The 15,507-nt window shown below is 42.6% G+C and overlaps 1 protein-coding gene across 1 annotated transcript; it reads left to right on the top strand.

Moving 5' to 3' along the window:
• Positions 1–1,838: 1,838 nt before the first annotated feature.
• Positions 1,839–14,980, top strand: LOC110533997 (E3 ubiquitin-protein ligase UHRF1). The gene is made up of 17 exons (XM_021618655.2): positions 1,839–1,996; positions 3,282–3,444; positions 3,546–3,812; positions 4,048–4,196; positions 5,106–5,321; positions 5,555–5,670; positions 9,957–10,143; positions 10,628–10,751; positions 10,923–11,030; positions 11,203–11,307; positions 11,473–11,579; positions 12,012–12,174; positions 12,334–12,471; positions 12,567–12,690; positions 12,915–13,066; positions 13,406–13,504; positions 13,609–14,980. Exons 2-17 carry the CDS (start codon positions 3,292–3,294, stop codon positions 13,753–13,755), a joined length of 2,355 nt encoding a protein of 784 aa, XP_021474330.1. The 5' UTR covers positions 1,839–1,996; positions 3,282–3,291; the 3' UTR covers positions 13,756–14,980.
• Positions 14,981–15,507: the final 527 nt, after the last annotated feature.

Raw genomic sequence — 15,507 nt, 5'->3', positions numbered from 1 at the left:
AGTGGTAAATGCAATTTTCGTATATACGGGCTCTCTGTCCCACCTCGCAGGGCAAACAGAGAACTGACAGGATGTACGTAAACAGTTCTTCTTATACTGTGATAGACATAGTTCCAACCCGTCTGTTGGCCTATCACAGCAGAGGCTGAGCGTAGTTTAGACTTTGCTCAGCCTATGGCAGGCACTCAGACTAGTCCTAATCTCTTGGCGCATCTTGGAGTCCACCCTCTGTCGATGTATAGATTCTCACTGTTCTGGTGCCATACCCTAGTTACTGCAACTACTCAGTTCCCGTTATTGTGTTATTCAGTATTTTCTAATTCAATCAAACCTTGTGATGAGCCTCCCCTCCCTGTACCTGATTAATCACAACTTTGTAAGATACAGCAAGTCACAGCATGTGCTCAATATTGTCACATACAAACACAAGGACAAAGCATCTGCTGGGCTGTTATCTACAGTTTTGCAACATGCAGCAGTCTCAGCATGTTGCTCGGTCCTTCACACACACACACACACACACACACACACACACACACACACACACACACACACCTGCTGTTCAAACAATTCAATCTTACGTGATATAGTAGTGGGTTATAGAGCATAAACATAAATCCTCACAGTTCACACATTGGAGTTGCTGGCCATACTCTTGGCTGCAGAGTGGTTGGAGGTGAGGCCTCACAGGGTAGTCTGACTCCTGTGCAGTACTGATGAGCTTAAATTAATTTGTGTCTCGGAGCAGACAATATAAATATAAGAACAGTGTTTAAAAACAAATGGCAAGTTTTGTGGGAAAAGGTGGAGGCAAGGAGGTTCTCAGGTAGGAAAGTGTCATTAGGCTGAGACTGGGACACACAAAGCTCAACATCAAATTGAAATTGGAAGGAAAACATCCAACTGGGAGGTGTGATCAATGTGGAGACAGTGGAACATATTTCAGAGGCAGCAATATGGGAGGGAAAGGCAGAGTCTGTTATTAGAATTAAGTAATGGTGTTGAAGAGCCAAGCTTAAGTGAACTGCTGAGAAAATCTTCAGGGGATGTAGTTTTTAATTATGTATTTAGTTTCCTTAGGGAGATGAGAATAATGGGTATGATTATTTTTTTTTAAACCTTCCTCGTCTTTGGTCCACACTCCAGTCCAGTTGTTGATGGTAATGCACCTTAAAGTTAGTTACCAACCGCCATATAAAATCCATAGAAGAACCCACGCTATCACGCTGTTGTGGTAAGATGAACAATGGCGTTTGAAGCAGGGTGCTGTCCTTTAAAACAAGGAATGAATAGTTTTGGTGCTGGGTTGGATGAGAGGCATGAATATAAAACATTATTTAGGGCATCGGGAGGTTTTCCTTTAACTGTGAACAAAAACAGGAGGTTTTATGTTATTTTGTTCACACTTGGCATGATATTCTCCCGCCAAACTGAACAACAGGACAGGAACACTGGATGCACAACATCACGCTCTGGCAGTACATGGCTGTGACCATCAAGTTTGCTATGAGAAAGTAGTTTTTTCAGTTTGAAGAAATCACATAGATACATTTGACAGAAAAAATGCACAAACGTTTGCTGTCGATCTGTCATGTCGCAGGCATAAAGTTGTGTTAAAAGTTTGTAGATCACAGATCTGTTTCTGTGGTTGAGTAATAAAAAAATTGACCGTACAATCAATCTCGCGCCAAAATCCTCGGAAGAGGGAAGGCTAGCGAGACCCTAGTTTCGCGGGCTGAGGCTAAGCTCCGCTCACAGTTTTGATTGACAGGAATTACAGCCCACCAGAGAGAAATTCAAAATGGTAATAGCCAATAGCGGAAAGAAGGCGGCGACATTCACTGGTTGAAGGAGTCGTATTGATTGAGTCCTCTAAAAACAGTCTACAGAAGAGTTGTGCGTTTGATCCAGAAGTAGTATAGGATTACGTTTTTCACGGTTTAATAAATGCCATATAATTATTTGCATTTGTAAGAAAAGAAAATAAGAAAAACAGGTAACGTAATGTTTCTTCTTTGGTCAAGTGTACATTTTATTTTTTTTGGAAAGTTGCCTAGCTAACTTGGTACAGTGATTGCCTCATTCCAACCAGTTAACTTTTGATATTGAATTATTAATATTATAATTTCACTCGACAGTTTGCATGGTAACTCACAAGCTAGGTGTCCGTGTGTTTTCAATGTAAAGATAATCTTTCTTTTGGTTAGCAACTACAACGTATTAGTTGATGTTGTAGCTAACGTTAACTAGCTAGCTAGGCTAATGTAACGTGGTGTGTTGTCAATGTCGATTAACGTTACTATCAGTGTACTATTTGTTACTATGGTGGCTGATAACGTTGTCTATAGTTAGTTACAACATTTCAATGGCTAATCCCATTTACATTCGCTGTTAACCAACGTTAGTATGACTTCTTAGCTAGTTAGTTAGAATTTACTAAGATGCTTACTTAACGTTTGCTATTACAAAAAAAATGTTTGTTTACGACGGCTGAATATGACCGAACTTGTTTATTTAATGTTAGTTAACGTTACTTGTCCACCAGCCGAGAAAACGAAACAGCGCGCTTTTTTGAATCATAGCTAGCTAATTATTACATTAAATTACCTGATTTAAAATGTTTTTTTAGTTAGTCAATTAAAATAGCTAGCTGCTTGTCAATTGTTTCCCAATATTGTTTGATTCGTTTGTGTAGCAAGCTAACCAGCCAACAATAGTAAGTCTAAGTAACAGGTCAAGTATAGTAACAGTAGTAGTTACTGCCACAACAATGTGTAACTCATCCCAGCTGACCCGATAGAACCTACCTCCTCCCAGCTGAACACAAAGCTTCGCTAGCTAATGTAAAATAAAACGAATTATATTTATTTATTTCATACTGTCTACCATAGCAATTCTATTCAAGTTTTGAGCCGGTCAAATATGTGCGCTTGGAACATTGTCAGGAAGCGAAGCCACGTTGTTTGATACCAGCGTTGCCTTCGCGCCAGGATGAGGTCGCAATAGCTGCATTTAAAAGGGTAGGAGTGGCTTACTCACCCAGTTTCCCGCACTGTTAAAATCAGCATGGCATGTTGGTTGAATAATCCCCCAGTCATTGAATGGGATTTGGGGAAGTATTTATTCAAATAAATAAATAATGAATGATTGCTCCACTTGATCAATAGTTGGCACAGTAATACTCAAAGGAAAGTGGGAGAAAAACATTGAATGGTGCTGCTTTTTAAGCTCAGATGGTGCAATGCTGCCATTAACTCCCAGTTTGGCTCCCCTTTGCACAGGGCAGCTGCAATGTGGATTCAAGTGCGCACCATGGATGGCAAGGAGACCCATCGGATCGACTCCCTGTCCAAACTTACCAAGGTGGACGAGCTGCGCCTCAAGATCTTGGAACTCTTTAAGGTTGACCCAGAGAAGCAGAGGCTTTTCTACCGGGGAAAGCAGGTGGGGCAGATGGATACTTTCCTGTTTAATTCAGTTACAACCGTGTTGCTGGGGTCCTTAGTAATCATGTCTGAATGAATATGTTCTGTTTCTGGTCCCAGATGGAGGACGGCCACACAATCTTTGATTACAACGTGGGTTTGAACGACATAGTGCAGCTGCTTGTTAGACAGGCCGCGCCCCCTGCTGCTGTCCTCAAAAGCAAGGACAAAGAGGCCGAGCTGTCCGACTCTGACTCTGGCTGTAGCTCTGCGCAGAGTGAGTCAGACAAGAGCTCCACCCACGGGGAGGCCGAGGTGCAGGCAGCTGGCACCTCCACCCAAACCGACTTGCCAGACCTGGTCGACCCCGGCTTTGGCTGTTACAAGGTAAACACAGGGCGGATCTCTAAAAGCCCTAGTATTTGCTGTACTGGTATCACTTGATGGGGTGAAATTATGCTTTTAACTTAAAATCAAAAATGGCATTTGCGTTAATATTTTGGAGTTATTGAATTGGGGTTGAATATAATAGCTAGTCTTAATTTGAAGTTTGCAAAACACAAGTTAAAAAATTGTTACTTCAGCAGTGTCAATATCAACTTTGTGTAATTTTCCCCCCCAGATTAACGAGTTTGTTGATGCCAGAGACTTGAACATGGGTGCCTGGTTTGAGGCCCAAATTGTGAACGTTACAAAGACATCTGGAGAGGAGGGCTCTGACACGAAACCCAGCGAAGAGGAAGTTATTCACTACCATGTCAAATATGAAGAGTGAGCATTTTATCAAGTATTTTATATTTAAAGATCGGATGGATAGGTCATGCCTCACTGTTGAATGTTAACCTCCGCAAACATGTGTAGAAAACATGTGTTCATGTGGAACTTATTGCCGTTTAGTAAAGAGGTGGACCAATGGGGAAATTGATTGGCCATGTCCCAATTATCTCTCCTTCCTCCCAAAAGGTGCACTTGTTCACTTCCCTTTACTGATTTTTAAAGGAAATGACTGGTATAAGACATTTTGTGATACTCTCACTAGCCCAGGTCTCCACCCATCTAATGCTTTTAGATTTTGTGTGAAGTAGTGAACGAGTGCACACTTCACAGGGCTCGACATTAACTCTTGTCTGGGACATTTAAAAAATATATATTTGTTGGATGACAATATAGATTTCAGTAGTACAAATGGACAAGTACATTTTTTTAAACAATTACTTATATCAGAATTGGATCAGAGAGCCAACATTGGAATAATATTCAAATCTGTTTTTCATGTAGACCTACATGTAGAAAATAAAAAACAGTTAAAAAAGAAAGCCCACAGGACAAATTGTAGGTGATATGCATATTGTCAAAACAATGCAGACATGGGGGAGGCAATTCCATAACACGACAATTGGCAAACGAATTACAAATATTTGTGCTTGATAATTTGTACACCACCATGCCACCTTGTTTTGCCTGCCAGTGTGTAAAAACCAGAGGAACATTTGAAATTAAAGATTTGTATTACTCCAATGTGCCCCCAGCAGTCAAGTCCCTCAGAATTCAAACACTACTTTGAGCTGCTTCTGTTCTATCAGATATGTCAATCAGCTTACAAAAGCCCCATTATGTAGGAAGCACCTGCCGTATGCATCTGAGCTGAATACTGACTCTGCCTCTGTGTGGTCTCTCTAGCTACCCAGAGAATGGTGTGGTGCTGCTGCATTCCAAGGATGTGCGCCCGCGTGCTCGCACTGTCTACCAGTGGCACCAGCTAGAGGTGGGCATGGTGGTCATGGTCAACTTCAACCCCGACGAACCCAAGGAGCGCGGCTACTGGTACGATGCCCAGATCCAGAAGAAGAGGGAGACACGCACCCTGCACGAGATCTACACCAAAATACTGCTCGGGTAATAATTGGTCCTGTTCGTCTCTGCTTTAATAAACAAAAAGAGAGTACATTGTCTCTCATAGCATAATTCAATAGTGTGTTTCTATTGATTACTTGTTTTATATTATCTACACGGTATAGATTGCACTTTTGTATTATGTTGATGTCATAGTTTTCCATTGGCCATGTATAGCATTTTGTTTGCACAGTAGTACCATGACGGGTATCCGAAGAGCTTGTGTTTTATTTCAGGGATGCCGGTGACTCTCTGAATGACTGTAGGATCATGTTCTTGACTGAAATTTACAAAATCGAGGAGCCTGGAGCATTGGATGGATCTGGAGTTGGATCTGACAGTCCACTGAAAAGTAAGTTGGAGCTGTTTAGCTGGATTTCATCGGCTGTATTCACTAGAAAGCAAACGGAACAAAACTATATATATTTTTTATTTAACTAGGCAAATAATTATTTACAGTGACGGCCAAGGAACAGTGGGTTAACTGTCTTGTTCAGGGGCAGAAGGACAGATTTTTATCTTGTCAGCTCGGGGATTCGTTCTAGCAACCTTTCGGTTACTGGCCCAACGCGCTAACCACTAGGCTTCCTTCCACCCCCTTAAGGGACCTACCCGGATTTGTCCAATAACTTGTTTGTTTTGCTACTGTACCTAAATGTATTATTTGTCACATGCGCCGAATACAACCAGTGTAGACATACTGTGAAATGCTTAGTCTCAATTGTCCTGAACGGTGCAGCGGTCTAAGGCACTGCAGACCGTGGTTCAATTCCAGGCTGTATCACAACCGGCTGTGATTGGGAGTCCCATAGGGCGGTGCACAATTGGCTCAGCGTTGTCTTTGTCAATAAGAATTTGTTCTTAACTGACTTGCCTAGTTAAATAAAATAATCCAGTTCAAGAGTTATATTTATTAAATAAAAGTGACACAATAACGAGGCTATATACAGGGGGTACTGATACTGAGTCAATGTGTGGTGGTATAGGTTAGTTGAGGTAATTTTGTACATGTAGGTAGGGGTATGGGTAATACCCTTGAGTAGTAGCAGTGTACAAAATCAAAGGGGGGGTGTCAATGTAAATAGTCCGGGTGGCCATTTGATTAATTATTCAGCAGTCTTGTGGCTTGGGGGTAGAAGCTGTTAAGGAGCCTTTTGGTCCGGTACCGCTTGCTGTGTGGTAGCAGAGAGAACATTCTGACTTGGGTGACTGGAGTCTTTGACAATTTTTTGGGCCTTCCTCTGACACCCCCTAGTATATAGGTCCAGTGATGAACTGGGCTGTACGCACTACCCTCAGTAGTGCCTTACCGGACGTGTTGCGAACGTTGCAAAATAAATTTACACACGTTTTCAATCGTTGCACCCACACTGCTCCCGCGCTCCAACGAGCATCTGCTTTGCCAGGCGCTAAGATGGGAGTTGATTCAATTTGTGACATAGGAGAGGCAGGACTTGAAGCGCGTTCTATCTTCTCATTGGTTTTTTAGGAACATATACCCACGTGGGTGATTGAAAGATTAACTGAGGTCGGTTGTGGTAATGCACCTTATTATGAAAGTTAGTTGCCATATAAAGTCCAAAGAAAAAGAAGCCTGGAAGGAGGAGAGATGACTAGAAACAATTTGGTTGACCGTTTTATGTGTGGATTAAGTATCGGAGTAGAGGACCTGGTGTTACGGTTGGATGCCGAGCAGTTGCCATACCAGGCGGTGATGCAACTGGTCAGGATGCTCTCAATGGTGCAGCTGTAGATCTTTTTGAGAATCTGGGGACCCATGCCAAATATTTTCAGTCTCCTGGTGGGGGGGAAGGTGATGTCGGCTCTCCTTTTCCTGTTGTCCACGATCATCTACTTTGTCTTGCTCACATTGAGGGAGAGGTTGTTGTCCTGGCACCACACGGCCAGGTCTCTGACCTCCTCCCTGTAGGCTCTCGTCGTTGTCTGTGATCAGGCTTACTGTTGTCGTCAGCAAACTTAATGATGGTGTTGGAATTGTTTGGCAACGCAGTCGTGGGTGAACAGGGAGTACAGGAGGGGATTAAATACACGCCCCTGTGTTGAGGATCAGCGTGGCGAATGTGTTGCTGCCTACCCTTACCACCTGGGGGAGGCCTGTCGGGAAGTCCAGGATCCAGTTGCAGAGGGAGGTGTTTAGTCCCAGGGTCCTTAGCTTAGTCATGAACTTTGTGGGCACTGGTGTTGAATGCTGAGCTGTAGTCAATGAACAGCATTCTCACATAGGTATTCCATTTGTCCAGATGGGAAAGGAAGATTGTGTTATCTGTTGGGGTGGTATGTGGATCTCGGGTTTCTGTAATGATGGTGTTGTGAGCCATGACCAGCCTTTCAAAGCACTTCATGGCTACTGACGTGAGTCAATTAGGCAGGTTAACTTCACAGGGACTATGGTGGTCTGCTTGAAACATGTTGGTATTAGATTCGGACAGGGAGAGGTTGAAAATGTCAGCGAAGACGCTTGCCAGTTAGTCCACGCATGCTTTGAGAACACGTCCTGGTAATGCATCTGGCCCTGTGGCTTTGTGAATGTTGACCTGTTTACAAGTCTTACTCACATCGGCTACCGAGAGCGTTATCACACAGTCGTCCGGAACAGCTGGTGCTCTCATGTATGCTTCAGGGTTGCTTGCCTCAAACAAGCATAAAAGGCATTTAGCTCGTCTGGTAGGTTTGTCAATGGGCAGCTCGTGGCTGGGTTTCCCTTTGTAATCTGTAATAGTTTGCAAGCCATGCCACATCCAACAAGCATCAGAGCCAGTGTAGGGGGATTCAATCTTAGTCCTGTATTGACACTTTGCCTGTTTGATGGTTCATCTAGTTCCGGATTAGTGTCCCGCTCCTTGAAAGCGGCGGCTCTAACCTTTTAGCTCGGTGCGGATGTTCCCTGTAATCCATGGCTTCTGGTTGGAATATGTACGTACGGTCACTGGGGACGACGTCGTCGACGTACTCATTGATGAAGCCGGTGACTGAGGTGGAATCCAAAGCCATTGGATGAATCCCGTAACATATTCCAGTATGTGCTAGCAAAGCGGTCCTGAAGCGTAGCATCTGCATCAGCTGACCGCTTCCGTATTGAGCGAGTCACTGGTACTTCCTGCTTTAATTATTGCTTTTAAGCACAAATCGGGAGGATAGAATTATGCTCAGATTTGCCAAATGGAGGGTGATGGAGAGCTTTGTATGCGTCTGTGTTTGGAGTAAAGGTGGTCTAGGATTTTCTTTTCCCTGGTTGCACGTGACATGCGGGTAGCAATGAGGTAAAAAGGATTTAAGTTTGCCTGCATTAAAGTCCCCGGCCACTAGGAGCACCGCGTCTGGGTGATAATTTATTTTTGTTTGCTTATGGCCTTATACAGCTAGTTGAGTGCAGTCTTAGTGCCAGCATCTGTTTGTAAATTGAAGTATCAACACATTTTATACACTGATGTAAATAATTGACTTGCACTCAATACACAGATGCAGTGATAGCGCGTATTTTCTATTTTGTCATGAACGGCCTACGTGTTTAGTCTGTTCTCTTGTAGGGGTCCGTGCATTTATCAGCCTGATTTTCATGAAGGATTAGGATACATGTAAATCACATGCAGAGTTGCAAATGTTCTGCAGGCTGAAATTAGGCTATAGTTCAATGTTGGAGGCAGATGTTAGAAAACGACATACACATACTATTGTAACCATAGAGACTGGGATTAATCTTGACATGCTTCGCGATCCAGCACGAGATTCATTTTTAGTTATGATGGCTGCACAAATAAATATTTTCTTACTTTGTTAAAAAAAAAGAAAAAAAAAGTGCTGACTGAACATATTTAGTTTGCTTGTGCAGATTCATCCAAAACACTGGTTGTAACTGGAATTTCCAGGCAAACGGAAAAAGGAGAGCAGTCGTTGATAATGTCAATCAAAGATGAACCCAGTTTAATAATATAATTTAGGGAAATGCCTTCAATAGCATAGAAAATATCTCGCTGGCCTCTTGGAGACAGGCCATTTAGTCTAATACAGGGCTCTCTAACCCTGTTCAGTCCTGTAGGTTTTCACTCCAACCATTATCAAGCCTACCTGATTTCTAATAATTACCTGGTTTTATAAGCTGAATCATGTTAGTTACAACCTACAGGAGGGTAACTCCAGGAGCAGGGTTGGTGAGCCCTGGTCTAATCATACGGTATCAAATGTTCTCTAAACATCAGCCTGAGAGGCCTGTACGAAGTCAAAACAATACTGTGACTTTGCAAGCTGCTACAGAATCAAGTTCATAATGTCATCAATACTAGAACATTCAGTGTGTCCTTGTGCCTTCAGTAACTGACGTCAATCACTATCAGATGATATGAGAACAACCCATAACATTCAGTATCAAGTCTAGTGACCATCAACCTCAACACACATCACTGTCACAAACAGAACACTGGAAATCTTGTGTGTTGCAGAAAGGGGAAACGTGTGGATATGCTAAGCATTGTGAATTTTTCTTAATTAAATATGAACTTTATTCATCTTAAATATTCCCAGTACACACACACGCATCTCCTACTGAAGGGTTTACAGTACTCATCTGAACATTTACAAGTCAACGGGCTGACATTGTCTTCGCTCCTGTTTTTACTCCAGGGTCAAACGGACCCGAGTGCAAACACTGCAAAGATGACCTCAAAAAGAACTGCCGCTGGTGCAACTGCCACGTTTGCGGTGTGAAGCAGGACCCTGACAAGCAGCTGCTGTGTGACGAGTGTGACATGGCCTTCCACATCTATTGCCTTAACCCCCCACTGACCAGCCTCCCCGATGATGATGACTGGTAAGTATACTACAGTGCTGATGTCTGTGCTGGCAGTCGGTCTGGCCAGTGCCCCCTTCTAGAGCTGCTTATGTGACTGTCTTAGTCATGCCATTGATTCAGATGACACTTGAAGCATGTTTCTAAATGGAGTTTGATGTGATTTCAGGCTGTTTATTTGGCAAATTTGAATTGAGTATTAATCATTAGTTTCTTTCTACTGTGAGCTGTACTGTCCAAATTACTTGGAAGAAAAAAGACTCTGCACAGAACACCCACAGGTGCTGGTGTTGCTCCCCCTGGTCTCCATATCTGTGCTACAGTGAAATGTGGTCTGTTACCTCTACATTGGGGGAGTTGTCTTCTCTCCGACATGTATTCAGCAGACCAGAACAACATTCCCCATGCCCATATTAACACTACACGAGCCATGCAGTGGCTTTATACTGCATCGTTTATTTTGATGTCCTATTCCCTGCTTGGTCTAACCTCTGTATTTATCTAGGTATTGTCCCGAGTGCCGCAACGATGCCAGTGAAGTGGTCCTAGCAGGAGAGAAACTCAAGGACAGCAAGAAGAAATCCAAGATGGCGTCCGCTAGCTCAACCAGCCAGAGAGACTGGGGAAAGGTAAGCACATTGAGGAATGTTGATGGGTGGATCTACCTCTTAGTGAAATAGCAGGGGTGTAATGATAGGTCCTGAGACATCATACACCCAGTTACCCTTCTGAACTTTTTGTTTTTAGTTTAGTAAACTGTGTATACCCAAGTGTTTTTACACGACCTCTTCTCCTACCAGGGCATGGCTTGTGTCGGCCGCAGCAAGCAGTGCACCATCGTGCCCTCAAACCACTACGGCCCAGTCCCTGGCGTCCCCGTTGGAAGTATTTGGAAGTTCAGGGTCCAGGTGAGTCACTTCTGTTTGCAACAGGCTGAAAAGGAAAGTCATAACTGCAGTAACTGTCAAAGGGAGTCTTGTGGGTGGCGAATGTGGATTTGATTGAATGAACCCCTTAGGGTTTGTTGTGATGGCTGTCGGTCCTGGTAGGTTGTTCTCTGACATTAAACACTGTGTACAGGTGAGTGAGTCTGGTTGCCACAGGCCACATGTAGCTGGGATCCATGGGAGGAGCAACGATGGATCTTACTCCCTAGTGCTGGCAGGGGGTTATGAAGATGACCAGGTACATAGGCTCTCTTCCATATTTTTCCTTTGCTACATGTGCCCATAATGTACATAGTTAAAAAAAAGTAAATGGAAGATTAAGTGACTAGATGTAACGGAATGTTGTGAACACCTTAAGCATTAGAAGTCACTGTGCAAATTCTGGTTTTCAATTGGTTCCCAGGATAATGGCAACGAGTTCACCTACACCGGCTCAGGAGGACGAGACCTGTCTGGCAACAAGAGGACAGCCGAACAGTCGTGTGATCAGAAGCTCACCAATATGAACAGGTAAGTCTCTGCACAGAGAACACCCACTGGTGCTGGTATACCTCCCCTGGTCTCCATATCTGTGCTACAGTGAAGTGTTGTATGTTTCCTCTTCTACATGTGTTCATCAGACCTGCACAACTTTCCCCATGCCACTATTAACGCTCCGTGTGTGATAGTGGTTTGAATGAGGTTGAAATGAGTGGAAGCCTGGGCTTTGCATGTCTTTGCCTCGAGCTTTGGGTTGACTGTTTTTAACAATCATGACCAGTTCTAACAATTCGCCTTTTGTTGTATTCAGTATAATTCAAAATTATTCAAGTAGGACATCTTATTTGCTGTTTGAACTGTGTGTAATGTATTTTGAGTGGGTTTTGACATGGATTATTCACTGCCATCCACAATTTGATTATCATTTGAATGACCCAATCCTCATTTGCCTGTATGACCCAGAGCTCTGGCTCTGAACTGCAACGCGTCGGTGAACGAGAAGGACGGGGCCGAGGCCAAAGACTGGAAGGCAGGCAAGCCGGTCAGGGTGGTGCGCAGCTCCAAGGGCCGCAAGCATAGCAAGTTCAGCCCCGAAGACGGCAACAGATACGACGGCATCTACAAGGTGGGAATGCCCAGGCGTGAAATGAGGATGTTGAATCTGAAATGAATTTCAATATGAAAATACTGTGTATTGTTACACGCTTAGCAATTCACAAGCCTGCATCCTTTGTCTTGTCCTGTGGTTCCATGTTGACTGAACAAATTCTCTCATCTCTTCCAGGTGGTGAAATACTGGCCAGAGAAGGGCAAGTCCGGCTTCCTGGTCTGGAGGTACCTGCTCAAACGAAACGACGACGAGCCAGCGCCATGGACCAGGGATGGCAAGGAACGCATCAAGAAACTGGGACTCACAATGCAGGTAAACGTCCGGATTATCCTGTTATCTGCAGCTCGGGCCACTATGCCTTTCTAGAACTCGTTTTAATGAGTCTACAACCTTTTGATATTTTGTAGTATCCTGAGGGCTATCTGGAGGCCCAGACTGCCAAGGAGAAGGAGAAGGAAAACAAGGAGAAGGAAAATGAGGTGACTGAAACACCCACCAAAGGAAAGCGGAAGAGAAAGTCTCAGTCTAATGGTGGGTACTTTGTCAAAGTAGCTGCAGAACTAGCTATAGCCACACAAAATAAATTGGTAGCATTCAAATTTCCAACAGAATACAGGTGCAAATGGTTAATGAACACTTCTCACTTTTACAATCACGAGTGGTATTGACCCTGGAGTAAGTTCTCGTAATGGGTGTCCATCTCTTTCTCCCAACCTTCTGTATCTATATGCTACCTCTCCTAACCTCTTTTGTAGCTGAAGAGAAGTTGTCACCAACCAAGGGAACTCCCAAGAAGATGAAAGTTGAGGCTTATAAACTGACCAAAGAACAGAAGGCTTGGGTCAAGGGTGACGAGTCCAACAGTAAGCTGTGGGGTGAAGCCATGGAGTCTCTGGCCCTTGGCCCGGTACGTCAGATTTCACACCATTGGGATTAATTTATTTACCCTTATCCAGATAAAATATCATCCTTTCTCAATGAGACTAATGCAAAGCCAATGACTCTTGATATGACCATCTGAAGCTTTAAAACCAGGCAAGCATTGATGTTAATGCTTTATCTTTTGATTGTCATCATCACTGGTGGTGTACTTAGCATTGTCTTTATGCTATGTCCATTGAAGGGCTGATAGAAAGCATTAGAATGTGTAACATGACTTGGTTTTGCAGCTTCTGCTTTTCCATGTCATTCTCCTCACCATGGGTTTTGATACTAGGTACTTAACAGTTTACTGTTGCTTTCCCAGAAATTCCTGAACAAAGTTGAGGAAGTCTTCTCATGTATATGCTGCCAGGAAGTGGTCTTTCAACCTATCACCACTGAGTGCCAACACAATGTCTGCAGGGTAAGTTGATCTTCTTTGCTAGCCTTGACATTTTGCCTTTCTGTCCATTTTGAGAGCAAGAAAAGTAGACAAAAGATTGAAAGTTGCACTTTTCCTTTTTATAGGAATGCCTTCAGCGGTCTTTCAAGGCAGAGGTGTACTCATGCCCGGCATGTAGGCACGATCTGGGGAAAAACAACCCAATGACTGTCAACAATCCCCTCCAAGCCATTCTCAACCAGTTCTTCCCAGGATACAGCAGTGGACGGTGATAACTTGTTCCACATGCTTGACCAGCATGGAGACAACATGAACTATGAGGGAAGTTAAGCATTTCAGTAAAGACAAATAATAACTTTTCCTAATATATTTTACAAATGTAACACTGTCTGTTTGGCGAAATGCCACCCCCTCTTCTCTGGTCCTATGTCATTAACTGTAGTTGATGTAATTAAACTGCCTTGATCAAATGTATCTGTAACATTAATGTTCTTCTGTTAACAATGCATTTTAACTTGAACTGCCAAAATTAATACACAAGTCTAATTCCTTCAAGCACATGTGGTTTGTTTGTTAGAGCAGATAGACATGTTAATCAATTGCATACCCTTTTATTTAGGAAACACTCCCTTATTGAATGTATTTTATATTCTTAAGTTTGATGTCCAATAGAACTGGCCTGAACTTGTGTTTTTCTTAAGCGAAGCACAACTGAAATCTGTAAGCGACCCCATTTAAACAATTTTAAGTGTCGGTATGGATTTGATATTGCAACCCCCCTCGCCCCCAAGTTATTTTTTAAATGTTTATAGAAATTACTTGTCATGGTGGATGTGAGGGTCATTTCAGTAACAAATGTACTCGTTGTTTTGTGTGTTTACTCGTTTACAAAAGTTTTTTTACATTTATTTTCCCATGTGTAATCTGATGGAGTTAGTGAACATTTGATTTCAATTTGAGGGGAATCTATACCTTTCACTAATCTATACAATTATTGACTTTTGTTCCAATTTATTGTCATAATTATCCCTTTTTAATTGTCAAATGTACGTCACCTTAATCCTTTAACTGCTGTCGAAGCACACTGTTTCTGAACAAGCCCAAAGATGTCATGTGTAACCTTTACTGTTGTGCACAATTCCTGTTTAGGTGTCCCACAAAATGCTTTTGATTCAAGGCAGGGCTATAGAACACTTAAAACACCTAGCTCTGTTAAACTTTTCTCTGGTGGTTCAACAGGAAATATTTAAGACCCAGAATTGAAATTTTGCTCAGTTTATGTTTCTGCTTGTTCTTTTCCAATATTGCAAAATGAATGCCAGTGGCTGCAGATGTTAGTAATACCTCAAATTTACAATTTGCATAAACTGGAAATGTATATTTTCTAAAATTGTATATTTTTAGAATTGTTTTTTGATATGTAGTATTAGAAGTTACTTGCTTGCACATGTTTACCAAGTGCAGAATTTTCCAATAAAACCTTTTTATAAAATGCAATTTTGAAATGTTACTTTTTCGCTAACAAAGGATGTAATGGTGACATTTTGTCCTAGGTGTCAGTTTTATGACCAGTCTTGTAAGAATAAAATGTGCAGATATTTCTGTATGTCCATTTTGGAACTGCATTTGAAACACTACCAAATCGACTCCAGCCACCCTAGTCATAGACTGTTCTCTCTGCTACTGCACGGCAAGCTTCTAAACAGCTTGTACCCCCAAGCCATAAAACTCCTGACTGTCTAATCAAACGGCTACCCAGACTATTTGCACTGCCCCCCCCCCCCCGTTTTTACACGGCTGCTACTCTTAGCTATGTACATATTGCCTCAACTAACCGGTGCCACCACACATTGGAAATCATATTTAATATACGGCCTCATGTTACATTTTTTTGAGCAAGCATTGCCTGAAATCCATGTTATTGGTTTTGGTTATAAGAACATTTACACGTATTTCTTTGCAAAGTATACTACACTGTTTCTAAGAACATGGCCACATTTGGATCAACATAACATTCCTTAAAA

Source organism: Oncorhynchus mykiss, chromosome 1 (genome assembly GCF_013265735.2).
Source record: "Oncorhynchus mykiss isolate Arlee chromosome 1, USDA_OmykA_1.1, whole genome shotgun sequence".
In the NCBI taxonomy this organism is placed as follows: domain Eukaryota; kingdom Metazoa; phylum Chordata; class Actinopteri; order Salmoniformes; family Salmonidae; genus Oncorhynchus; species Oncorhynchus mykiss.
This window is presented reverse-complemented; position numbering and strand designations above follow the sequence as displayed.